We start from the raw sequence: 27801 nt of genomic DNA on the forward strand, positions 1-27801 counted from the left end.
CTGTAACACCAGATTACTTGAAGGATTGATACTTAACTAATTCCTTTCAGTAAATTTGCAGAAATTCTTGTAAGTAAGCCTTCAAATACAAAATGAAATTTAAATAATAGTTTCATCAAATTTATTATGAAGTTAACACTAATTTGAAAAGTTTGAATATGTTTTCTTATCTCAGGATGTCCTTAGACTGATAAGATATTAAACTAGGCTGAATAAGAATTCTACCAAGTCAATGGTTGTTAAAAATGGAAACTAGTTCCCTTGTTTTATGATGTTTGAGCCAGATGTGTGTGAGGTAATTTTGATTTCTTCTTCTTTAGGCTAAAAAAAAACGAAGAGTCACTTGGTGTGTTGGCAAAATTAACAAAATGAAGGATTCAAACTATGTAAATGAGTTTAATGTACCAGAGAATGTAACAACAAAGACACATAAGTCTGCTCTAACTTTAGGAGGAGAAATTGATGAATGTGAGTTCTTCTTCAACTACTTTTAATTATAAAAGTATCCCTATAAAGAGAGACTTTATTTATAACTCAGTTAATGTGATAAACACAGTTAAATAAAATATATGTATTTTAGATGTGATTACGATGATAAAAATAAGTAATTTTAAGAAAGTGAACATTGATGAAGTTCTCTATTTTTTCCAGATCTCTTAAGAATGATGTGCTGTAGTTGAAACATTTGAGACAGATATTTTTATTTTTTGTTTTTGTTTTAATCACTGCTCATTAAGTTAGTACCCATATAATGTCTGGCTTAAACTTTGCTAATCTTGAAAGGGTAGCATTTACACAGGAATCTGTTGCAAAGTTTGTCTCTAACATTATAAGTATTTTTTAGGGGCATTTAAAAATCTGCTTACAATGATTAAATCTCAAATTTAGAATTTGTCCTTTTAACCTATACAGTCGCACGTTGATTAATGATGGGACGTGTTCTGAGAAGTGCATCTTTAGGCAATTTTGTTGTGTGAACATCACAGAGTGCACTTACACAAACCTAGGTGGTACAGCCTGCTACACACCTGGGCTCTGTGGTACTAATCTTGTGGGACGCCTGTTGTATATGCAGTCCGTCCTTGACTGAAACGTCCTTATGCCGTGCATGAATGTGTTGTACTAAGGATCCTACATTTTATCACTAATTCTAACCAGTGATCTTAATTCACACGAGAATATAAATGATCACATCTGTTTATATATTCTTGGCATTCATACTGTGAGCACATATTAACTAATTTGAGCTTATTACCTCAGATCAGAATTTTTTTAATCTTTAATTTGAGTTTTAGGAAACTTAATAACATGTTTATGGATAAATTTCTTTTCCCCCTAATTATAGCTCTCTATTCAGAGTCTGATATTTTCAGTAACACTCTTGATACTTTAACTGAGACAGAGTGGAATCCAGCAACAAAACTACTAAGTCAGGTAACTTAAATGTATTTTACAGAACATTATCCTTTTACTCTTCTTTAAATTCATTTGTTATTGATGTTTGCTGTTGTGGCACATTTCTAGCTCTGACTGTTTCAGTAGTAGTTGAGGTTCTTATTAAGGCTTCCCCAACTTGTTACACTCCTCGTTGGTAACTGTGGCATACAGAGAGAGGCTAAACATTTCCTAAAGTATGGTAATAGGTAAACCTTTGCTTCTAGTTTTTACCAGCAGATCTTGGTATCTATGATTTTTTGGTAAGTTTCTGTTTTGCCTTGGGCCATCCCTTGAAGGTAAAAAGGGCTGATTTTAAAAGTATCAAAATTCTCAGGCATAAAGTAGAATGGTGTATCAGGGAAGGGTAATATTACCAAATAATGCTGAAAAATGAAAGTAAATAAAATTATATAGTCTTATGAAAACTTTAAGAAATAAGGAATACTGTAGTGAATACTTTAGTAAGTTTAGATTCCATGTTTGCTTTCTAGGCTGCTAATATTCAAAGAAATATAACATAGTCATATAAATGTATTTGTTAAAGAAAATTTCATTTTAATTTTGAAATAAAATTGCAGTGATTCTTGGGAATTGTTATTATCATTAGCTAACCATTATAATTAGTTGTAATGGTTCTTATAATTAATTATTATGGGGAATTATATGCTTTTGTGTCCCTAAAACACTCTGGAAGGTTTGTTGTTTTTTTCAAATCCCTAGTGTTGGTTTAGTTTCTTTTAACTCATGGCTTACTCTTCCTCATGATGGAACAGAAAGCAGAAACAGGCCTCTGCTCAGCACGGTGAGGCCTGGCAGCCGTTGGAGTTTTAGAGGTCAATAAATAATGGCTCCGTGTCACTTCCTAAATTCAGAGCTGTCTGAGAAATTAAACAGGAGTCAAGCAGGTGGAGAATTACATTATTAGCTTTATTACCAAGGAGCTTAAGGATCTGTGGTCAGATGACTTCCCATTATGTGCCCTACTCCTACTCCCGACTGAATTTTAACAGTCAGGCACAGGCAGAGCATTTGTTTATATGATCTTTCTTTCTTTCTTTCTTTCTTTTTTAATTCTATCTCTTTGAAAATAGTCTTCCTCTATTCTATGTTAGCTAGTTTACCAAAAGGCAGACCTTCTGTTATGCTGTGGATCAAGCTAGACCATTGGGAAGATATTGGAGAATGGCCCAAACTACCAAATGATTCAAGGTTAAATGAATTATTTGACTAACCCAGATTTTAGTTAACAAAACAAAGAACTTGAATCCTCTCTGACTTGAAAATCTGGTTTTGTTTATAATAGGAAAACTTAGAAAGTGAGTTGAATTCACTTCGTGCTAACTATGATAGTCTGGTACTAGACTATGAACAACTAAGAAGAGAAAATGAAGAAATGGAATCGAAATTAAAAGAAAAGAATGATTTGCATGAATTTGAGGCTCTAGAAAGAAAAGCGGAAAAAGATCAAGAGGTAAAAGATGAAAAGATGTGGAAACACAAAACTAAACTAAAACTACACTTTGTGTGTGTGTGAGGAAGATTGTCCCTGAGCTAACATCTGCTGCTAATCTTCCTCTTTTTTTTGCTTGAGGAAGATTGTCCCTGAGCTAACATCTGTGCTGGTCTCCCTCTATTTTGTATGTGGGACACCATCACAGCATGGCTTGACGAGTGCTATGTAGGTCTGCACCTGGCATCCAAACCCATGGAGTGCACAAACTTAACCACTACACCACCAGGCTGGACCCTAAAACCACACTTTTAAAAGTATCATTTTCTTAAAGATGTTTATTTCTAAGGTTGATATATTGAAAACCCAACCATTTTCCATTTGTACACACAATTTAGAGAATTTAAGAAATAATCAGTTCATTTATATTGCTTTAAAAATAGTTAAATCATAATTGTTTCACTTGTGCTTGTGTGCAAGAAGAGGAAGGAATCAAAAACATCTTTGAGCAGGTTTGGTGAATCTGCCTATTGATGAATTAATCTTGAAGAAATTATTTCCTGATAATTTGTATGTTATCAATAATTTATTGAGTATACCAGAATTGCTGCCTAGAGCATAGCTGTTTCCTTCTGAGACCAATATGAATTTTAATATCTAGTGAATGTTTTATGTATGGATACTACATATTAATGGACTTCATTTTCTTTAGAAAGTATGTACCTAAGTAGTTAGAACATTATTAGAATAGCTGGGAAAGCTGATTTTGCATGTTTCTTTTTCCATAAGAGAGTTATTGTAAAAATTAGTATAACTAATATCAAGTAGTTTTAATGGAATTTTTAGAAATGAAACAGATTAGTTAAATTTTCTCAGTGTATAATGTTAGGCTACATGTTAAGAGAACCTAATCCCCAAATCATCAGACTTTGGAGACAGAAATTGTCCAAAAGATTCAAGAGATTTCTTAGTGCAGAGAGTCGTTTACTTAGAGTTTATAGACACGATGAAATTATTTTGCAGAAGTTTTGAACTCACTCATTTTTTGGGAACGAGAATCCATAGCTGTTATCATACTTGTGAAGTGATCTGTGATTCCCTCCAAAATTAAGAGCCAGTGTTTGGTGTGGTTAAAGTATGAGTTAATTTGCAGCTGCTTCTCAGATTTCTGTATGAATAGCCCAAAGGGACACAATCATTTTTCCTCTGTGTCATTGTTTAGTTTCTCACCCTCTTTTCCTTTTTAAAAGGAAAAAAGAATCCTGTGCCAAATATGTTATTTCCATTCTACCTACAAATTAGTTAATCCTACATTTCATAGGTATTATATCCTAAGACGCAAAAGTTTGTAAGTTCTCCAGAGTTTCATTTACCTTTTTTAATATTCTCATATTGACAAAATGCAAAATGTCATGAAAAAAACAGTGGACTTCAGTCAGTAAAACTGGATTTTATTGAGAGGAGGTGGTCTGGCGTCGTGGTTAAGAACAGGTTCTCTGGGGCCAGACTCCATGGATTTAAGCCCCAGTTTTGCTGCTCCCGACCTCACTGCGGATTCAAGCCTGGCACGCATTATTGACAAGGCCTTGAGCAAGCACCGAATTTCATAGGGCTTCCTTCCTGCGCGTCTCCACCCCTGAGGTTAGATCAGGTGCTTGCCAAGGCCCCTTCGAACTCCAAAATTTCATCTAAGTTTTTGTGTATTTCTTATTATAAATAATATGACGTAAAATTAACTTCGGGCATAAGTGTAGCAGTAATTTCTCTAATTTTTTATTACGTCATTTATATGTTCAATTAGTAAAAACTGAAGCTCACTGAATTGTCACACTCAAAAAGATTACAAAATAACAGAATGTATGACTTGAATCTCACATCTGGATTTTTTTTTCTTTTTTAACCACAGTCAAAGGGGAAAATAATCCTATTCTCTTCAGTTTTTCTTGGACATAAATTGAAATTCTAGGTTCTGTAAGGTAACATAAAAGATTAAGTAATAAAAACTTATTCTTTTCAAAGACAGTTTTACAATATCCATTCCATTTTAAACTGAAAATATTGTAAGTTTATGTGTATGCAGTAAAATATGTTCCAAAACATATATTTTGGGGAAAAGTTTAACCAAAAAAGAGTAAAAGTCAAATTATGGCTTTAGGACCTATGTCATTGCTCTGGTTTGCCAAAGGGTTTCACCAAAAATCACCAAAGCTGTGGATAATTCTCAAGTGGGAATATCATAATATAGGATGTTTAAATAGTGATTTTAGAGGGAGAAATAAGGTCAGTATCATCAAGCTCAGGGAACAAGAGAAATTTCAGTCCTGCTGCTTAAGAAAACAATGCAGATTTCAGCTCTAAGTTTCAGCAGGTGAAATGAAATACTTAAGTTCTTAAGACAAAAACTTGATTTATTTAATTTTATAATTTTCACAACTTGGAGATTTTTGTCTTAAGAACTTAAGTATTTCATTTCACCTGCGGAAAATTACAGCTGAAATCTACATTGTTTTCTTAAGCAGCAACAGATTAACTTTTGATCGTATTGTACACTTTATGCTCAGCATCTTAAACAATATGTTATTGGAAGGTTACACTCAGATCTTTACAAAAGTTGCTTCATCTTTTTCTGTTTATGAGAACCAATACTTCAAATGAAGTGCTATTTCAAATGAGAAGTGGGAGAATTTTTCCTTCTAAATATTTTCCAAAATTAAGAATGATCATTTAGTTCTTTCTTTTTGGTAAATGTGCTTTTCTTGCACAAAAATTAGAAATAGGCAGTTTTCTTGCACGAAAGTTAGAAACAGAGAAGAAGAGGTAAAAGATGAAGCCAGTTTAAATTACAACCTATACAAATGTCTAAAACTTTGCCAAACAATTGGGCAGCCACTCACCACATGTGGCAGCTGGGCACTTGAATTGGGGCCAGTCTGAATTGACTTCAGTATGAAAAAAGAATGTAAAATATTTCATTTTTTTTATATTGATTACATGAAGAAATGACAATATTTTGGATACATTAGGTTAAATAAAATGTATTATTAAAATTAATTCTACCTGTTTTATTTTTTAATGTGGCTACTAGTAAATTTTAAATTACAAATTTGGCTCACATTATATTTCTGTTGGATGATACTGCCCTAAAATAAGAACGTCAACACTAGTCTGAAATCTGAAACTAGTTTAGGATGGAAACAGCCAGTCGCTTGCATTCTACTAGAATTTGCTTTTACTCTTTAAGGACTCATCTGATTATTAAGATTAAATAATTCTAAGGAAAAATATGTTTATCTTAGGAAATTGTAGTTTACTTGTTTTGAACACAAAAGTTTATGGTACTGAGATAGTTAATGCTATAGCTATTTTGATAGAAAGGAAACTTTAATAGAAATACTTATATCTTTAAGTATTCTTTATACTTTTAGACAGTTGGACAATGTAAAGCGATAACATCATCTTTCCAATATTCCCTGTGGAATAAACCAACAGGGTAGATAGTTGGTAATGCTGTGCATACCTCTGTAGCTTTGGTGAGCACCACATGGAACCAGCCTAATCCAAACCTGCATTCCAGATCACAACGCATTAACAAGCACGCCAGTGTAAAGCTAAATGGCTAATTCATGGGAAGAAAAAATCTTACGGGGTAAATACATTTATGCACTTAACTTACCCAAAACAAAAATCTATTCAGAGAATGTTTTTTAAAAGTTTGATTACAGTTCATCTCCTCCAAGTGATGCCTACTAATGTACTTTTGATGTTCTTGTAACTTTATTAACAGATGATGTAACTGTTATTTGGGTTATGCTGAGGTTTTCTTCTTTGTTTTGTGGGGTTTTGGGATTTTTCGTTTGGTTAGTTGGGTTTGGTCTTTTGGGAGAATTTTTGTATTTTTAAATAATGAGGTGCTCTGCTGCAGTAGCTTGAACAGTTATCTCTCAGCCCTTCTTACTGTGTTAGGTGATTCTGAAGCAGTGAATGAATGCTGTCTTTTTTTTTTTTTTGCTCTGTTTAACTATTGGTTTGCTCTGTTGCCTGTTCACATGCTCTTACAGATGCAACTAATTCATGAAATTTCCAACTTAAAGAATTTAGTTAAGCATGCAGAAGTGTATAATCAAGATCTTGAGGTGAGCTTTTATGTTGATATTTCTGTTGATAAGGGACTAGAGCTATAAAATATACATCATATGTAATTGAACATGATTTCAGAAAAGAGAAGGAATTATATTTTTTAAGTATCAACTTTTAAATTTTACTGTCTAAACTATTAAATGTAAATTCTTTTTAATCCCTTAGAATTTAGATCCAATTAAATTGTGTTTCACTCTCCTTTGATTCTTTTAGAATGAACTAAGTTCAAAAGTAGAGCTGCTTAGAGAAAAGGAAGACCAGATTAAAAAGCTACAGAAATACATAGACACTCAAAAATCAGAAAATGTGAACATGGACTTGTCATACTCATCGGTAAAAATCAGGTTTATTTTGTTGTGTAATCATGTTGGCATTTATAGTGTACCATCACCATCATCATAGCAAATGCTTACGTTGAGCCTACTGTGTGCCGAGCGTTGTTGTAGTTGTTTTACATTTAGTATTTTATTTAATCCTATCAGTAACCCTATGGGAAAGGGACTGTTGGTATCATTGCCATTCTACAGATAAAGAATCGCTCAGAGAGTTGAGGACATCATTCTTTGAGTGAATGTAAGTAAGTTAGGAGTGAGCTTCCATTAAAAACCAGTAATTCAAAAAACATTTTAATTTTTTTCAATTGTTTTATACAAATGCATGAAGAAGTATGTAGTTGATCTCAGCCAAGATATCAGATCTTGGCGTTAAGTAACATTTGAATCTCATGGTGAAATTGTTAAATTTTTTTATTTGCTTTCAATCCACCTGATTACTTCAAGAAAGTATCTGTTTGATTCTAGTTTTTAACACCCTTTTTTAAAAGGCAACAGTTTCTAGCTAGAATTTTTTTCTTTTTTTAAAGATTGGCACTTGAGCTCACATCTGTTGCCAATCGTCGTCATCATTTTTTTTTTCTTCTTCTTCTCCCCAAAGCCCCCCAGTACATAGTTGTATGTTCTAGTTGTGGGTCCTTCTGTCTGTGGCATGTGTGATGCTGCCTCAGCATGGCCTGATGAGTGATGCCATGTCCGCACCCAGGGTCCGAACCAGCAAAACCCCGGGCCACTGAAGTGGAGCTCGTGAACTTAACCACTCGGCCACAGGGCTGTCCACTAGCTAGAATTTTTTTAATCTTAGTTTCTGTTGTTCTTTTGTTTTCATTTGAACTTGTCAGAGTACTTTTTGTTACCTTCTATTAATCACAAATGATTCTTTTTAAAAGTGTTATTACTGTTTGGAGGCCCTGGGAAGAAAGGTACTTTCATATAATCTTCGAGTGTCTACTGACAGAGTGGCAAGCAGAATTGCCCACTTTTTAAAAGTTGTTCTTTATTTCTTTCTCTTTATTCATTCATTCATTCATTCATGCATTAATGTTTTCCCAAGGACATATGGTTGAATTCATGTCAGCTAAAGTCATGTTAAAATGCTACTTCTCTTTAAAAATGACACAGTGGATCTTTTTATGTATTTATCAGTTATATTTTCTCTTCTGTGAGTTGCCTGTTCGTATCTTTTCTCTCTTTTTCTTTTGGATTGTTTGTCTTTTTTTTTTCAGTTTGTGATTTAATATTCTTAATTTTAACTATTAATTGCTCACCTGTCATGTTTTGGAGAGAATAATTTAAAAATACGTAGGAAACTTTAACAGGCTAGCTGAGCAACAATTGTGTTAATCTTTTTTAAACAATAACAGATTTCTTAAATTACAGTACTTCTATATATATAGTGCTTTTATAATTTGGAAAAAGATAACCAGAATTTTTAAAAATATTTTTATTTTCGAAAATGTCATTTCTTTTCATCTATCCTAAAAAAAATTTGGTGATTAACGTATTTTCACCATTTTTGATTTGTTAGGAATGACATCTGTGTGTGTGTTCTCTAAAGTCTTTTCCAACTCTAAGAAAGTTAGCTTTCAGGAAATCCTTTTTGTTGTGTGTATAGGAAAACATTCAAGACCTCAAACAGATGAAACAGACTCTGTTCGATGCTGAGGCTGTAGCCCTCGATGCCAAGAGAGAAGCAGCCTGTCTCAGGAGTGAAAATCTGGAGCTGAAAGAGAAAATGGTAAGTGATTTTTGTTATATTTATAATAAAGCAGTTGTAATGATCACTACATTTTTGTGAATTTGTATTGTTTCTCTCATAGAAAGAACTTGCAAGTGCATGCAAGCAAATGGAAAATGATATTCAGTTATATCAAAGGCAGTTGGAGGCAAAGAAGAAAATGCAAGTTGATCTGGAGAAAGAATTACAATCTTCTTTTAATGAAATAGCAAAACTCACCTGCCTTATAGATGGAAAAGTTCCAAAAGGTATTTTATAATTTCAGACTTACCTCTTTGCAAATCCAACTGCCTAAAGGATTTTGCACCTCCATTCCAATGATTAAAAGTCCATTGTTCTGTGATGTTTGTAAGTAGCCTAATATTAAATTTCAATATCATTTGGTGTCAGTATTTATAAGTGTTTCCATGGACTTCAAATTATAAAGGTTTAAGAATTATTTTTCAAATGAATTGGACCTGATCTTGAAAAAGGCGATTCAAGAACTTTTAACAATTGGATTACCTGTTGACCAACACTGGTTCTTTCTTTAATAAATTTTATATAATCTGATTAAGTAATCTAAGTTTGTATGTAATTTAAATTGTCCCAATAACTGCAAACTGTTTAATTTACCAAAAATATCCTAGATTTGCTCTGTAATTTGGAATCAGGAAGAAAGATTACTGATCTCCAGAAAGAACTGAATAAAGAAGTTGAAGAAAATGAAGCTTTGCATAAAGAAGTTAATTTGCTCTCAGAGTTGAAATCTTTACCCTCAGAAGTAGAAATGCTAAGGAAAGAGGTAAATATGTTTTTAAGCAAATAACTCTTACTTGAAATAAAAACCCTTGCAATATTGCCTTAAATATTTTGCCATAGTTTGTTTTAAAGTAACAGTGAAGAGACTGTAAACATTTGACCCTGCTTGCTAGGAACATTTTCAAAGAATATGTAACAGTATACTTAGTAATGAGATCCATGTAGGGGCCATTTCTATAGTCCTCAGATGTAGTGCTTTTCAACAGAGATTAATGGCCCACCCTTAGTCTTTATCTTTTTTGGTGCTGTTGCTGTGGTCATATCACTATGTTGAATAAAGGAGAGTAAGGAGGTGAAGAGGGTGGCATTGATGAAGTTTTAGAGGTTGACGTAAATATTGCAGCCTAGTGAGCAATTCCGGAAACCTTCTGCCAGCCTTTCCTTTTTCTGCCTTTCTGAAAGAAATAAAAAGGACAAGAATTTGAGTACTTACTACATGGTGAGCATCATGCTAAACAACTTTAGCAACGTTATTTAGTCATCCTAAAAACTCTTTAAAGTACATGCTGTTTTTTAGCCCAACACATAGTTATGGATCTAAAAGCTGAGTTACACAGACCTGCCTCCTACCCTGAGCCTGTGGTTACAAGAGCTCTACTGTCTCGCTCCCTCTCCTTTGTCTCAACTTTGGCTCTCCTCTCTTTTTCCCACTTCCTTCTCCTTTATCTTTCACAATGATTAAACTATTTATAAGCTGGATATTGTTGGTTTAAATTAATTACTTAAATAATAGTTTAAATTTAAGTTATTTAAAATTTAAATTATTCATGGATTAAGTTTTTGGAAATCTGAGCTGCATTCAAAGCCTTTAGAAAGAAAATAATAAGTCAAATTCTAAGAAAAACCATAAGATGCCTGAAACACCATAAAGTTAGAAAACACTTTAGAATGATAGACAAGGAAATAAAGACATCCTAATTAAGTGTTTCTTCTCCACTCAATCCTTACTAGAACCCAAACAAAACTTTGATGGTAAAGTTAAGCAGGATAATATATTGTTATAAAGATGTGACAATAAAAATATTACCTTTCCTCAGTCAAATCTGTGCTTAATTTCAATGTCTTTTTTCTTTTTTGCAGATAAAGCTTTTCTTTTCCTGATAACTGCTGTAGTGGATCTTATATTGCTAACATAGCTAAATTTTATTTCTTTTCCGTAGATAAATGACAAATCTGAAGAGCTCTATAAAATAACATCAGAAAAAGACAAATTGTTTTCTGAAGTAGTTCATAAAGAGAGTAGAATTCAAGATTTACTTGAAGAAGTTGGGAAAACTAAAAGTGACCTAGCAGCTAGCCAGTTGAATTATAAAAGAACTGATCAAGAATTCCAAGATTTTAAAAATCAACATGTTGAAACTGAGCAAAAGTATAAGATGGTCCTTGAGGAGAATGCAAGAATGAGTCAGAACATAGGAAATCTCTCTAAAGAAGCTCAAACACTTGGTTTAAGCTTGGATGCTTTGAACATGGAGGTTGGTACAACACACCCTCTATGGAAATGGTCTTTAGTTTTCTGGGGTTTGGCTTCTATATAGATGCCACAGAATGCTCTGCTTCTCACAGTAACTTTTTCTTATTTTAAAGCTTTCTTACAAAACCCAGGAACTTCAGCAGAAAACAGCTGAGAGTCAAGAAAGGTTAAATGAAGTGAAAGAGCTGAAGCAACAATTAGAAAGTAGAGATTCTAGGCTGCAAACTGTCGAAAGGGAGAAAGCACTGATTACTGAGAAACTTCAACAAACCTTAGCAGAAGTAAGAACCTTAACCCAAGAAAAAGATGGCCTGAAACAGCTCCAAGAGAGCCTGCAGATTGAGAGGGACCAGCTCAGAAGTGACATTCAGGACACCGTGACCATGGTGAGGCTTTGACAGAGTAAACTGAAAACTCAGAGCCTCTTCAAGACGTTCAGGAGCCATCAGTTATTATTTATGATCAAGCAGTAACTATAAAGTTATTTTCATTGTTTCACATTATTCTAATTGAAATTGTGTTCCCTTTCTCTGACAAAGAACATAGATACCCAAGAACAATTACGAAATGCTCTTGAGTCTTTAAAACAACACCAAGAAACAGTTAACACACTGAAAATGAAAATTTCTGAGGAAACTTCCAGGAATTTGCGTATAGAGGAAAACATAGGAGAAAATTCGGATGAATTTCAGGAAAAGGTAAAGGGTATTTCTGTTCGAGTTTTCATATACTATATGTGAGCTTTCTCCTTAACTTCAGACACTTAAGTACATAATGGTGACCTCAATCTTATTGATTATTCACAGTGAATAACTAACAACAGTTTACAAGATTAGCCCTAGTGTCTTTGAAATAACTTCAGATATAACTGCTTACAATCAGTTGGAAAAGGAAAAGGCAAAAATGTTAGTTCAAACTTTGAGCTGATATTTTCCGAGGCCTGGTGTATTTTAAACATCTTTAAAAGCCCCTCTGAATTCTAAGAATGTAAGAAAGATTGAGTGCTTATTATTACTTATGGGTAAAATATTTGTTTTATATCAGATTTTGTGTACTAGTTGAGAGTTCACTATCGATGTGTGTGTCGTGTTCATGTCTGTTTCTAGAGCTGTGCTGTGCTTAAATCTCAGCTTATTCTAGGCAGCATGGTTCGTTTTGTCCTGAAACCTGGGGAGAAGAGCTGCTTTGTTATTTAATTATATACAAGAAAGGCTAGGATGCTAATGATGATTTTTTAAAAGGGAGGTATATTAGTCTGCCATCACAAAATATCATAGACTAAGTAGCTTAAACAACAGAAATTTACTTTTTCCCAGTTGTAGAAGCTAGAGGTCCAAGGTTAAGGAGCTAGAAAATTCAGTTTCTGGTGAGCCCTCTTCCTATCATGCAGATGGCACCTCTCCTCACATGGCCCTTCTGTGTGTGAGCCGAGAGAGCTCTGGTTCTCTTCTGCTTCTGGAGTGGACACCAGTTCTATGGGGTTAGGGCCCCAGCCATATGATCTCATTTAACCCTAATTACTCTCCTTAAAGGCCCTCTCTCCAAATACAGTCATTTTGGGGCTTAGAGCTTCAACATGTGGATTTTGGGAGGACATAATTCAGTCCATAACGGGATTGCCTGTAATTTTATATAACTGATTTATTTACAATGCATTTCTACTTTTCAAAAATGCCTTTTATATGTCAGAATTTTTTATACTATTTTTCATTGTTATTATACTTAATACTATTTAATCCAGAATAATTACTACTGGGAATTTAAAACATTCACCAATAGGAGAATGGTGAAATAATCTTTCATACATCCATAGCTTGGAGTAGTAGTCATTCATATATATATATATATATATATATATGTATAAATTTATTTTTGTTTGTTTTGTATCTTTAATTGTGGTAAAATATACGTAGCATAAAATTTACCATCTTTATCATTTTTAAGCAAACAGTTCAGTAGTGTTAGGTACGTTCACGTTGTTGTGCCACCAATCTCCAGAATTCTTTTTATCTTGTGAAGCTGAAACTCTATACCCACTAAACAATTCCTCATTCCCTCCCTCCTCTAGCCCCTAGCAACCACTTTTCCACTTTCTATCTCTCTTAATTTGGCTACTCTAGGTACCTCACATAAGCGGAATCATGCAGTATGTTGTCTTTTTTTGACTGGCTTATTTCATTTAGCATAGTGTCCTCAAGGTTCCTCTATGTTGCAGCATACATCAGAAATTCCTTCCTTTTTAGGGCTGAATAATATTCCATTGTATGTATATACTACATTTTGTTTAACCATTCACCCATTAATGGGCACTTAAGATTGCTTTCACCTTTTTGCTGTTGGGAATAATGCTGCTATGAACATGGTGTACAAATATCTCTCTGAGACCCTGCTTTCAATTCTTTTGGATGTCAGATTTACTGGATCATGTTTTTTATCTTTTGAGGAACTGTCATACTGTTTTCCATCATGGCTGTACCATTTTACATTCCCACCAGCAGTGCATAAGGGTTCCAATTTCTCCAAGTTCTCACCAACACGTATTATTTTCTCCTTTTTTCACAGTAGCTATCCTAATAAGTGTGAGATGATATCTCATTGTGGTTTTTATTTGCATTTCCCTAATGACTAGTAATGTTGAGCATCTTTTCATGTGCTTGTAGGCTATTTGTATATCTTTACAGAAATGTCTGTTCAAGTCTTTACTCATTTTTAAATTGGATTGTTTGGTTTTTGTTGTTGAATTTTAGACATTCTTTATATAGTCTGGATATTAACCCTTTATCAATTGTGTGACTTGCTTATATTTTCTCCCATTCCTAGGTTGCCTTTTCACTCTGTTGATTGTGTCCTTTGGTGCACAGAAATTTGTAGTTTTTATGTAGTCCAGTTTATCTCTTTTTGCTTTTGTTGTCTGTGCTTCTGGTGTCATATCCAAGAAATCATTGGCAAGATCCACTTTATGAAGTTTTTCTCCCATGTTTTCTTCTAAGCATCTTACAGTTTTAGTTCTTATGGTTAGGTCTTTGATCTACTTTGAGTTAACTTTTTTATATGATGTAAAGTAAGGGCCCAACTTCTTTCTTCTGCATGAGATATCCAGTTTTCCCAACACCATTTGTTGAAGATACCATCCTTTATGATTGAATGGTCTTGACATCCTTGTTAAAGATCATTTGACCATATGCAAAGGTTTATTTCTGGGCTCTGTTTTCTATTTCATCGGTCTATATATCTGTCTTTATGCCAGTACTGAGCTGTTTTGATTACTATAACTTTGTAGTAAGTTTTGAAATCAGGGTGTGTGAGACCCTCAGCTCTGTTCTTTTTTCAAGATTGTTTTGCCTGTTTGGAGTCCCTTGAGATTCCATATGAATTTCAGGGTGGATTTTTCTATTTCTGCAAAACGCTATTAGGATTTTATAGGGATTGCATTAAATTTGTAGATCGCTTTGGGTAGCATTGACTTCTTAACAATATTAAGTCTTCCAATCTGTGAACATGAGATGTCTTTCCATTTATTTGTGTCTTTAATGTATTTCAGATACATTTTGTAGTTTTCATTGTACAAGCCTTTGCCATCTTGGTTAAGTTTATTCCTTAATATTTTATTCTTTTTGATGCTTTTGTAAATGGATTGTTTTCTCTATTTCCTTTTTTAATTGTTTATTGTTAATGTATAGAAATGTAATAGAGTTTTGTATAGTCATGGAATTTCTTTAAAGTAGACATTATCTACAATTGGAAAATTTCCAGGATACATTATTAAATAAAAACAGATACATACTAAAGAACAATTCAGTAAGATCCAACTTATGTAAAGAAACCTCTATATACCTTTATATACTATTACTCTATATAATGAGCTCCTTTTTTCCCATTTACTCTGGGGTACAATATTCCTGCCTTGGAAAAGGAGCTTTCTCTTCCTCTCTCCCTATGCTTCAGTCATTCTTTCCTAGAAAGCATTTTCACTTGCTCTGTATCTTGTATTCTCAGTTTATCTATATTTTGGGTCAACTATGGGCCAAAGGCACTTGACCTTGATTTAAAATTTATGACTTCCACTTTTATAAGGGGAAAGGTTTTTCAATAGTTTTTTGAAAATAAATGCACAGTCAGTAGCCGCTTTTAAACAAATGCAAAATGCAGTCACAGGGCCCCATGAGAAGGAGCAGTAGAGGCGGAGTGAGGGAAAAGGAGAGTTACACTCACCGGACCAGCCAGTCTGTGGTATTAAGTTCATGCTGGAATCATCTGTGTTGATAAAAGGGTCTAACTGGAAATTCTCCTGGGCCATTCTGTTCATCAGGGTTTCTGAAATCTGGGATGCAATGCTGAGGTGAGCTTGGTCTTGTGAAATCGTGTTCATGCTGGAATCACCCATGAGGATAAAGCAGTGGGTCTAGGGATTTCCAGATAAACCTGTTTATCAGAGCACCAGAGGGCAGCCTATGATAGCCTAGTAGGTCTATCATGAAGCCTCTAGGAGTGCCCGTTTTCAATCCTGCTTGATGTGTCTCTCTCTGGAAATGAGTTTCTCTAGTGTGTCTCAACAGAAATTTTAAACTTTGTGATTAGTAGGCTTATTCTCATATAAAGGACACAATTTTTTTCCTTATTTAATAATTAGACCTATTAGATTTGCTCATAACCATGGTAGCTGGAATACTTTCTAGGCTGAGTTCAGTTTTGCACTTTGTCTCAATCTGCTTTGTTTTGTGTACATTTCCATATTTAGGAGTAAAGATGCAAGATTCTGAATTATAGTAGCTGACTGACTAATCCCAAAGACTCTGTGTTCCTGCCTTAATTTCTCCTGTAGTTGTAGTTAGCTCTCTGCTCATCCTTGTAGAAGCTCATGCAGATTGCCAAAAAGAAGGGGCTAACCAAATGAAATATGGTTTGTCTGTATCCACTCTAGAGAATTGAGCAACTACTAAAAATTATAATTTGGAGATTATGTAACAGCATGGGAAAATGCATATCATCTAATCTAAGTGGGAAAGAAAAACTAAAAAGGATCTTATATGTAAAGTAGTCATAATTGCAATGTTAAAAAAATTCTTTTAATAGAAGAAACTCTGGAAGGAAATATTCCCAAATTCTAATAGTGGTTGTGTGAAGTTGGTGTCATTGGATGATGTTTTTTCTTTTTCTTTTTTTTCTAATTAAATATAGATTATTACAAAAACTTTTTAAACATCTGTGACCAATATTCAGCTGAGTGTTTTTACTGGGCTAGTATAGGATTATATGGTGATACCCTAATTTCATACTGGTAACATCAATCTTTGTCTCCTTTTACCAAGGAGTCCATGTATCAGGTTACCTTTGGTTAAGACTTATTTATGGATAAATGGATTTATATAACATGCTTTTCTTAAGCAGTATATGAAAAATATGAAAAGGTGAATTATGCTACTATAATATGAAATATGTTTCTAACAAAACTCTTTTGCCCTCTTATCTATAATAAAACTCTGAAAATAAAGATTTGTTAGTAGTAGGGCATAAGTTATGGTTTCCAGCTTTTGAAGGAAAGAAATAAAGAGGGAGAGTTTAAGCTGGCTTACTCCTTCATAAAGCCAGGTTAACCCATCGTACATGAAGATAGTTGTGAATTATCTATAGCTGTCCACATAGCTCTTACCAGTGAACAGGCACAAGAGCACGAGCTCTGGAACCAGACCACTTGGATTCAAAGCCTGATAACTTCTCTGAGTGACCTTGGGCAAGTGACCTACCCTCTCTGGGATTCAGTTTCCTTGCCTGTCAAACGGAGATAGTAATAGTGCCTACCTTGTAAGGTTATGGGGAAGATTAAATGTGTCACTGTGTGAAAATAGTGCCTGGTACATAATAAATAATAGAAGTTTGGCTATTTTTATTATTAAAACTGTTACTAAGAAATTCTTCTCTAATGTATTAATATTTTAGATGGTTGGCATAGATAAAAAGCAGAGTTTGGAAGCCAAAAAAACCCAAGTGCTGATTGCAGATGTTGATAATGAGCTAACTGAACAACAGAGAAAGATATTTTCTTTAATACAGGAGAAAACAGCACTGCGACAAATGTTAGAGAGGGTTACTGCAGAAAAGGAGCAACTGAAGACTGACTTGAGGGACAGTATTGGAATGGTGAGATTCAGCAATGTGTTTTTGTCTTTGTATGTTTTAGATTTTTACAACTTTATTGAGGTATAATTTACATGCAATAAATGTATCTGATGTGAGTGTCCAGTGTGATGACTTTTGACAAATGTCTCTACTTGTGTTCTCTCCACCCCAGCAAGTTCCCTCCCACCTCCACCCAGGCAATCCTGATCTCATCCTCTGCCCCACATAGTCACTGTCCTGATGTTTTCCACCTCAGCTCACTGTCTCTTCTAGAACTTCACACAAATAGAATCACACTGCATGTGCTCTTTTGTCTCACTTCTTTCTACACTCCTTTTTACTGCTTGGTAGTCTTCCGGTGTATGAATAGGCCACAATTTGTTTAGCCTTTCTCCTATATTGATGGAAATTTGAGTTATCTCTACTATTTGGGTATTTTGAATAAAGCTGCTATAAACATTCTCATACAAATGTTTTTATGAACATATATTTTTTATTTCTCTAGAGTATGGATCTAAGTGAAATAGCTGGGTCATAGGGAGATGTATGTTTAGCTTGGTAAGAATTTACTAGGCTGATTTCCAAAGTATAGTTGCACCGTTTTACATTCTCATCAGCACATTAAGAGAATTCTGATGGCTCCACATCCCCACCAACACTTCATATTATTGGTGTTTTTAATTTTAGCCATTTCTATTGGGTGTAACCTTGTTTTGATTTGCCTTTCCCTAATGACTAAAGATGTTGAGCATCTTTTTATGTGCTTATTGTGTATCTTTCTATAAACTGTTCTCTCAGTGATGTGTTGTATAGATTTCAATGTACAGATCTTGGACATATTTTGTTAATTGGTTCCTAAGTGTTTCTATTTTATTTATGCTGTTGTAATTTTTCTTAAATTTCATGTTTAATTGTTGTTAATGTTTGCCAATATTTTCAAACCTACTTTAGTTTTTGTTTCTATATGTGGGGGCAATCTAATGTGTAATAGATTGAAATTAATATTTTCAGAAGTTTGCTATGGATCACAGTAGACCCTGACCTTTTGTGTAATTTTCCATGTTTCTTAGGATTGTCTGTTTGGTCAAAGAGCTGAATGTAAATAAGAGTACAGACAAAAGTTGTATTTTCTTCTTGGTATCTGTCTTGTAATGTTTTTTGGTCTTGATACTTGAGAATGTCACTCTTTAAGCATAATAACTAAGATTAGTCCAATTCATGCTAGCAAAGGACGGCTGCTGTTTTGAGCTTGCTCAAAATCAAAGCCATCCCAGCATATGAAAAGCCTATAACCTGCAGTCTCATCGTCTATCGATGAAAGCTTAGAAACAGTCTCTTTTGGCTTCAGGGTAGAAAACAAGCAAACCTCTTATGATGGAATACTAAATCCAGTTCTAATTCTCGTGGTAGGAATGTAAGTTGAGCAATAAAGAAACAGCATAAGAAAGCAGATTCTTGGCATTTACATGATCAAAATAGACTCACTTTCTTTTTAAGTTAGTCTTTTCCAATATAGTTTGCCATGATTTCTCCATTTTCAGGCTGAGGTAAATGCTGATTTTTACCTGATTTCCTAAATGTAAGCTAGTGTCATTTAATCTCAACTTTTTAAAAATTCTAGACCATTGAAAACCAGGAAGAATTAAGAATTCTTAGAGGTGAACTTAAAAAGCAACAAGAGATAGTTGCACAAGAAAAGAACTGTACCATAAAGAAAGAGAAAGAGCTTTCTAGGACCTGTGAGAAACTGGCAGAAGTTGAAGAAAAGCTAAAGGAAAAGGTGAATTTTTAAAGTTATCTTCCTGGCCATATTTCCTGACTAAACTTTTTTTTTTCGGTGATAAATTTTGGTTCTAATAGACCTAAATTCCAGAAATAGAATGTACCTCCCAAATGAACAGCTCTCAATGCTAATATTTTGGACAGTTTGAACTCACACTAGGATCTTAGCTAACCTCTTTTGTGTGTATTATATTATCCTAGAGTCTTTCAATGAGAGGGGGCCTTGGTTCATCTAAACTACTCATGATGTATTCATTCATTCATCAAATATTTATTGAGCATTACCGTGGGCCAGGCACTGTTCTGGGCACTTGATATACATTAGTCAGTAAAAGAAAGCTCCTGCCCTTATATAGAGCTATATTAGTCATTCTCTAAACTCTAAGATTTGTCACTATTACCATCTCTTAGATGTTTGCAAGTTCCTGAATTATTTCTTTTTTAGAAGTAAGGTGCTGTTGTAATATAATTGTGTAAGAGCTAAGACTGTTAGAACAATTGTACTGCTCTAGTAATTCTAAAATGGACCCACTGATATCTTTCTGTTTATCCTAAGAACAGTGCTACATGCATTATAAATAGCGTAGTGTTTCCATTGTGCTTCTGTGGAATGTTTTTTTCCTAATATATGTTCTCTTAATTCTCATCCCTTTCACTATAACCTAATTGAATTTACTAAAACCTCCTGTCTATTTCATACTCCTCCCAAAGAGGTGATATCAATAGGCTTATGTAAAAGTTAATGCCTCAGTGTTTGTGTGGGCCATCCCCTAAAGACCTTATTGGAACTAAAAATAAATTATCCAAAAAGGTTTTAAGAGATGAGGAATTACAGTTTATTTGCCAGGTACATCTATATATTTAGTCAGTCTCTTTTCTTTTTAAATTTTTCGCATTTTTACTTTGCCTCCTTGATTAACCAAGTGACACTATGTTAGTTTCTTAGGACTTCTGTGTCAAATTATCATAAACTTGCTGGCATAAAAACAATGGAAATTTATTCTGTCACATTTCTAGATTCTCGAATTCCAAAATCATGGTGTCGGAGGACCATGCTTCTTCTGAAGGCTCTAGAGAAGAGTCCTTCCTTGCCTCGTGCTATCCTTGGCTCCCGCTGTCCTCGATAGTCCTTGTTCTGTAGCTGCATCACTTCAATCTCTGTCTCCATCTTCACAGGATCTTCTCTGTGTCTCTGTGCGTCCTTTCCCGTCTCTTATGAGGACATTCTCATTGGATTTAGGGCCCAACCCTAGTCCAGTAGGGTATCTTCTCAATCCTTAACTAATTACATCTGCAAAAACCCTCTTTCCAAATCGGATCACATTGAGGTTCTGGGTAGACTTGAATTTTGGGTGGGACCCTCTTCAGCCCAGTACAGACACTATGCCTAGAAGCTGCTTTACTTTCAGTGCTGCTTGTCTGTTTCCACTAGGGTAGTGTGCAGAGCTGTGATAATGATTCTCTCAGTTTGGCAAAGTACATTTTACATAAGAATTTTAAGATAATATGGCAAAATGGTAATAATAAAAACTTTATTTCTTAAGAGCCAACAACTCCAAGAAAAACAGCAACAACTTCTTAGTGTACAAGAAGAGATGAGTAAGATGCAGGAAAAGATGAATGACGTGGAGAATATAAAGAATGAATTAAGGAACCGAGAATTAACGTTGGAACGTATGAAAATGGAGAGGCTAGAGTTGGCTCAGAAACTCCGTGAAAATTATGAGGACATAAAATCCATAACCAAAGAAAGAAATGATCTACAGAAATTACAAGAGTCCTTTGAAGTAGAGAGAGAGAAACTTAAAGAATACATAAGGAGAATTGAAGTTAAGGTCAGTTAGACCCTTTTCTTCATCTGTTGTGTTTCCTTAAAACTGAGCCAATTGGGAAGGGGGGCAGTGTTGAGATGATGTTGTTAAAATATTCTTTAAACTTCACATGCTAATAAAGGGTCTGGAAACAAAAGAAGAACTAAAAATTGCTCACATGCATCTAAAAGAACACCAAGAAACTATTGATGAACTAAGAAGAAATGTTTCTGAGAAGACAGCTCAAATAATAAATATTCAGAAGAACCTGGAAAAATCCAGTACTGAATTAGAAGAAGAGGTTTGTCTTTTCTTCCTTTCTTTCTCCTTTGAAGGAAAGATAAGCAGTAAGTAGTGACTGAAGTCTGGTTCATTGATTTACTGGATATTATTTGTTGAGTATCTGCTGTGGCAGACACATCCCTGGGTTATACAAGTAAAATGGCAACAAGGTGGACAAAATCTCTGTGATCATGGAGCTTACTCTGTAGTGGAAAGAGGTAACTGATAAATAAGCAACCAACTGAATGAGATCACTTGAGATGATGACAAATACTATGGAGAAAATGAAACACTGGGATAACTGGACCAACCTGTTAAAAGCCTATGTGCCAGGCATTGAGACTATGGCTCTGAATAAGACATTGTTCTTTCTCCCCTAGTAAAAAAAATCCTTCAATTCCAGTATGTTAAATGCAGAAATATGACATGCAAACTTATGTGGTATCACTAATGATCATGGGAAAGGGGAACCAATCTATGCATAAAAAAATTGAGAAGTAGCATTGGAGCTCATTTGAGAATGAGAACCAGTCATTTATTGGTATATAATCTGTTCAACTATGACTTTTTTTCTCCTGTAGCATTTGGAAACTAGTATAGAAAAATGGAGAAGCATGCAACTGACCGAATTAACAATTTGTTGGGAAAGTGCAAGGATTAGTTCACTTTGGATGTAAGCTGGAGAAAAAGAAAACTATGACAATATGACTGGCAGAACAGTCATGAGTAGCTTTAGTAGGAATCAAAGGAAAATGAATAAATAGGAGTTTGTAATTGTAATAGGCCATGAGGGTTCAAGATCACTTTCATTGCTCTGGAAAGAAAAGTTATGATAATACTCTCCAGATAATAACTTTGGTATTTTATGAATCTCAAAAGATCCCAGTGCTTCATGAGGAACAGGAGCTACTTCTTAATGTGGAAGAAGTCAGTGATACTCAGGAAACGATGGATGAACTGGAGCTAGTGAAAGATGAGTCCAAAACCAAGGATTCAACAACACTGGCAAGCACGGAAACGGAAAGGCTCAGGCTGACTGAGAAACTCGTCAAAAGTCCTGAAGAAATAAAATCTCTAACTGAGGAAAGAGATAACCTTAAAATGGTAAAAGAAGCTCTTCAAGTTGAACAGGAACAGCTGAAAGAAGACTTTAGAGAAGCTTTGGCTAAAGTAAGTTTCATCCTTTCCTCCTATTTAAGTGTTTTATAAGAATCAAGTCTTTGGGAAAGGGGGCATTTGTGTTATAGTTATGTTACTACCAATTTTGTTTAAATGTCTCTTAATTATGAAGTGATTGGAAACAAAGCAACTAAAAATTGCTCATAAATGCTAAGAAATATTGAAACTGAGAGAAAATGTTTCAGAGAAGACAGCTATTTTCTTAAATATTCAAAATTTTTTAGAAAAAGCAAGGCTAAATTATAGGAAAGGATAAAGCGAACAAAGCTATTTTCAACCCTTCTTTAAATCTATTCCTCCACATCTCGTAAAGCGCTACCTTCTTCCTCAAGGCTTCAGTCAGAAGTCTGGCTGTCATCCCTACTAGTGTCCGTTCCTCCTTGCTCACTCTCTAATCCAAGACCAAACCTTGTTGATTTTAAGGTGTGTTTGTGTGAAATCCTCTTTCCTTTCCACATGGCCAACACCCGAATCTGAGCCACTATTCTTTCTTTCCCTGGCTTTCTGCAATCTCCTCCTAACTGGTTCCCCACATTCATTCTTATTCTTCTCTAATTCATTCCCCATTCGGAACCCAAGTGATCTTTTCTTCTTAAAGCCCTTTAATAGCTTATTGTTACTCTTGAAACGAAGACCAGAATCCCTCATATGGCCTGTGAGGCCCTGGATCACAGACCTGGCTGGTCTCTGGCCTTATTTCAGCTCCCTCTCCTCCTGCTCAGATTCCTGCAACTCCAGTCTACTGCTCTTCCTCATCTCATGGCTTTCACATGTTCTGGTCTCCCTACGTGCAGTATTTCCATACCCTCCTTTGCCTAACCATGGCTCTCATCCTTCAGATCTCAGCTGAAGATTTCCATCCCCTAGGAAGTCCTTCCTCACCACTCACAGTGGGTTAGGTTTGTTCTTAATACCCTGGGAGAACCCAGCACATCTGTTTGGTAAGATTTGGCATAATGTCTTTCTCCCTAAAGTATAAGTCTCAAAAAAGCAGAGATCGTATAAGTCTCATTTACTATTTTACCTCCAGCCTCTAGTAGGGTACTGATAACACAGTGAGCCCTCAATAAATAAATGTTAAATATCTGAATGATGGAAGAGTAGAAAGATTGCTCTATAAATGAGCCATTGAATCCTGACTTAATTGTTTTAGAAAATATCCTGATTTCTTTTCCTCTAAAATAAAATAAAGTATCTTTGGATATCAATTGTGTTGTGATTCTCTTAAGATCCAAGAGGCTCAAGACAAACAAGAAGAGTCCTGCAATATGAAAGAAGAAGACAATGAGACTAAGAAAATAGTGAGTGAGATGGAGCAATTGAAGGAGCAACTCCAAGCCCGAGAGTCAGCACTACTAAGAACAGAGGTGGAAAAGCTCAGGTGGTCTGAGAGACTTCAGGACAGTCGCGATGACATGAACTCTGTAGCCAAGGAGAGAGATGACCAACAGAGGCTGCAAGAAGTTATTCTGTCAGAAAGTGACCAACTCAAAGGAAACAGAGAAATAATGGCTAAAGTAAGTCTCACCCTTTTCCCCATGTGTGTGGTTTTTAAATAGTTTGGGAGCAAATATTTTCCTAAAAACTAAACCTTTGGAAAAAGGAGTTAAAATGTCGTGGTTATAGTGTTTCTATACATTTCTTACAATTTCCTTTAATAATAAAGCACCTAGAAAGTGAAGAGGAACTTGGATTTGCTCGTGGTCACCTGAAAGAACAGGAGGAAACTATTGCTAAGCTGAGAGAGAATCTTTCAGAGAGAGGAACCGAACTGTCGACCTCTCAAAAGGAATTAGAAACAACCAATGAAGAATTACAGAAAAAGGTAAATTGGGGGTGAAGGAACAGTGGGAGAAAACCTGAGGAAGGTACCTAACTGAATTGCACAGGTTACTGTGTACATTCTCAATTGTTGTGGAAAGCATCCTGGGTTTTTTCCTTTAAAAAAAAAATATATATATATGCATACAGAGGCCAGCCTGGTGGTTCAGCGGTTATGTTCTGTGGCATGTGTCCCACATATAAAGTAGAGGAAGATGGGCATGGATGTTAGCTCAGGGCCAGTGTTCCTCAGCAAAAAGAGGAGGATTGGTGGCAGATGTTAGCTCAGGGCTAATCTACCCCCCCCCCAAAAAATATATATATTATATACACACAGACACACACACACACACACATAAACACACATGTTTTATGTATGTGTGTATTTTGGCTACTTAACTTATTTTATCATTATTTTAAGATCCAAGAGTTTCATGAGGAACAGGAACAGTTTATTAGCATCGAAGAAAACAGTGAGACTCAGGAAAAAATGAGTGAACTGGAACAATTAAAGGAGCAACTCAAAGCTGAAGAGTTGTCCCTACGAAGTATAGAAGGCGAGAGGCTTGAGTTGACTGAGAGACTTCAGGAAAGTCAAGAAGAAATAAAAGCTATAATGAAGGAAAGGGATGAACTGAAAAGGGTACAAGAGGCCCTTCAAATGGAGAGAGACCAACTCAAAGAAAACATTAAAGAAATTGTAGCTGAAGTAAGTTTCCTTCTTCTAACGTTTTTTGGATATAAAAATGGGGTTAAGGTGCTGACAAAGATGTTCACTATTAAGTTTTACTAATTTTCTTCTGATGATAAAGGGACAAAAAATGAAAGAGGAACTGAAAACTACTTATGTTCTTCTGAAGGAGTACCAAGAAACCATTAGTACAAGGAATATTTCAGAGAAGACAGATCAAGGAGCAAATATTCAGAGAGATTTAGAAAATTCAGATGCTGAATTACAGGAAAAGGTAGGTCTTGTTTTGTTAAGTTGGGGAATGATGTCTGATTGTAGTGTACCTCAGATCCCTGTGGAAGAAAACAGTACATACAGTGGACTAAAATGTAAAAGTGATTACCTTTTTTTTTTTTTTTTAAAGATTGGCACCTGAGCTAACATCTATTGTCAATCTTCTTTCCTTTTTTTTTCCCTTCTCCTTCTCCCCAAAGCCCCCCAGTACACCGTTGTATATTCTAGTTGTAGTAGGTCCTTCTGGTTGTGCTCTGTGGGACGCCACCTCAGCATGGCTTGGTGAGTGGTGCCATGTCTGGGCCCAGGATCCGAACTGCTGCAACCCTGGGCTGCCGAAGCAGAGCATGCAAACTTACCCACTCAGCCATGGGGGCGGCCTCAAAAGTGATTACCTTAATGTAGTAACAATTGTCGTTTTCCCTAAAGATCTCTGCCTGTGTCCTAACTTGTTTTATGATTTTCTCAGATTCAAGAACTTCAGGAAGAAGAATATCAGCTTCTTAAGATGAAAGTTGTCAGTGAGATTCAGGAAAAAATGTGTGAAATGGAATACTTGAAGAAGCAATCTGAGGCTCAAAAGTCAACTCTGGAAAATATAGAAATGGAGAACGTAAGGTTAACTCAGAGACTCCAAGAAAACCTTGAAGAAATGAGATGTGTTACAAAAGAAAGAGATGACCTTAGGAGTGTGGAGGAGACCCTCAAAGTAGAGAGAGACCAGCTCAAGGAAAACCTCAGAGAGACCATAACCAGAGTGAGTTACCATCTTTCCCCATATAGTAAATAGGACATTTTGTCCTACAAGAGCCGTGGGCAGTAGGGTTGGTGGGAGTGTAAAATTGGTCCAACGTTGGGGAAAGCTGGAGGGGGCACATTTGGTAATATCTTCCAAATATTTCTGTGAGTTTATTCGTTGACCCAAAAAGTACAGTTGTAGCTATTTATCCTGCACACGTTAGCACAATTGTCAAGGATATTTGTAGAAGGATAGTCATGGCAGCAAGTTGCAATAACAAAATAAAGCTAACAAAAAAATAGGAAAAATTCTAACTGTGCATTAGTAGCAACCTCATTAAATAGTGCAGCACATTTGGACCGTAGAATCCGGGAACAGATAGAGGGTGCGGTGCAGCACGGCACTGATCTGGCAGCATCCTGTTGGGGACAAGGGTGAGTTGTGGAGTGGTGTATTTAGCATGTATTGACTCCTAAAAGTAACTTAGAGGATAAGGACTGGGAGGAGTAGGGAGGGAGGGTAATCTTCTTACCCTGTAGCTTTCTACATACTGTTTGAATTGTATTACTCTGAATGTACTGTTTTTCTGTCTCTAAAATAAAGGACCTGGAAAAACAAGAAGAACTCAAAATTGCTCACATGCACCTGAAAGAACACCAAGAAACTATTGATAAACTCAGAGAAGTTGTTTCAGAGAAGACAGATGAAATATTAAATATGCAAATACATTTAGAAAACACAAATACTGCCTTAAAAGCACAGGTATTTTTTTAAAGTTGTTATCTGAGTAGCTGAGAGTTTGAATCAGGTCTTTTGTGTAAAGAAACAAGATATGAGTTAGCCTAAAATTGGAGACAAGTAAAGATTTGCCTATTAATTTAGAAACTATTATTTAGCTTTTTATCAAATCTATCTATATCATAATTTATTGTATGCTTATCTCAAGATCCAAGAACTTCAGGAGAAAGAACATCAACTTCTTAAGGCAAAAAATGATCTCAAGGAAAATATGCATCAAACAGAGCAATTGAAGAAGCAATTAGAGGCCCAGAATTCAACTCTGGAAACTATAGAAACAGAGAAGTTCAAATTGACTCAGAAACATCTTGAGAACCTTGAAGAAATAAAACTTGTTGCTAAGGAAAGAGATGGCCTCAGAAGAGTGGAGGAAACCCTCAGAACGGAGCGAGAGCAGCTCAGGGAAAGCCTGCGAGAGACGGAAGCTACAGTAAGCGATACTCCTTCCCTCCCTCGTGAGGAAGCGTGGGCTTTGCTGACAGCAGTGAGCCCTGCTTTCACATGATGGTGCTGCTGGTGTGAGTGAACTGATAGAAACTTTTAGGCACGTAACTTGGTATTGTTCTTGAAAATTTTAAATTCTGTAAGCAATATTTTCTTTATAGACTTTATCCTACATGTATACTTAATCAATTGTTAAGATAAAGAAATATATATATATACATACACATATATACACCACAGTGTTGTTCATTGTAGCAATTTGTAATAAAAAATGGGATACAATCTGAATGTCCATCAGAAGGAAACTGGGTAAACAAGAGCAATATGTCAGAATACTATGCAACACCTAATAAAAAAATGGAATAGATTTGACCGTCCTAATATGGAAAGCCCAGAATGACTCTTAGGAGGAAAAGCAAGCTGTAGAATAGTGCACATAGAACATGTTTGCCTCTGGAAAGTGGGAGCAGGCTGTGGGAGGTGGGGACAGGGAGG

At 35.3% G+C, this 27801-nt stretch overlaps 1 protein-coding gene across 1 annotated transcript in view; it reads left to right on the plus strand.

Moving 5' to 3' along the window:
• Window positions 1–27801, plus strand: part of CENPE (centromere protein E) — an 85000-nt gene that overhangs the window by 28052 nt on the left and 29147 nt on the right. The window contains exons 14-36 of the mRNA XM_070506510.1: window positions 321–468; window positions 1346–1434; window positions 2741–2908; window positions 6946–7020; window positions 7238–7357; window positions 8972–9094; window positions 9177–9342; window positions 9724–9878; window positions 11056–11370; window positions 11483–11755; window positions 11909–12067; window positions 17307–17507; window positions 19108–19266; window positions 20813–21103; window positions 21222–21380; window positions 22241–22531; window positions 23770–24057; window positions 24207–24365; window positions 24783–25070; window positions 25174–25326; window positions 25795–26082; window positions 26668–26826; window positions 27011–27292. Of these exons, the coding sequence (XP_070362611.1) occupies window positions 321–468; window positions 1346–1434; window positions 2741–2908; window positions 6946–7020; window positions 7238–7357; window positions 8972–9094; window positions 9177–9342; window positions 9724–9878; window positions 11056–11370; window positions 11483–11755; window positions 11909–12067; window positions 17307–17507; window positions 19108–19266; window positions 20813–21103; window positions 21222–21380; window positions 22241–22531; window positions 23770–24057; window positions 24207–24365; window positions 24783–25070; window positions 25174–25326; window positions 25795–26082; window positions 26668–26826; window positions 27011–27292 (4509 nt within the window). The remainder of the gene's footprint in view (window positions 1–320; window positions 469–1345; window positions 1435–2740; window positions 2909–6945; window positions 7021–7237; window positions 7358–8971; window positions 9095–9176; window positions 9343–9723; window positions 9879–11055; window positions 11371–11482; window positions 11756–11908; window positions 12068–17306; window positions 17508–19107; window positions 19267–20812; window positions 21104–21221; window positions 21381–22240; window positions 22532–23769; window positions 24058–24206; window positions 24366–24782; window positions 25071–25173; window positions 25327–25794; window positions 26083–26667; window positions 26827–27010; window positions 27293–27801) is intronic.

Source organism: Equus asinus, chromosome 3 (genome assembly GCF_041296235.1).
Source record: "Equus asinus isolate D_3611 breed Donkey chromosome 3, EquAss-T2T_v2, whole genome shotgun sequence".
Lineage (NCBI taxonomy): Eukaryota > Metazoa > Chordata > Mammalia > Perissodactyla > Equidae > Equus > Equus asinus.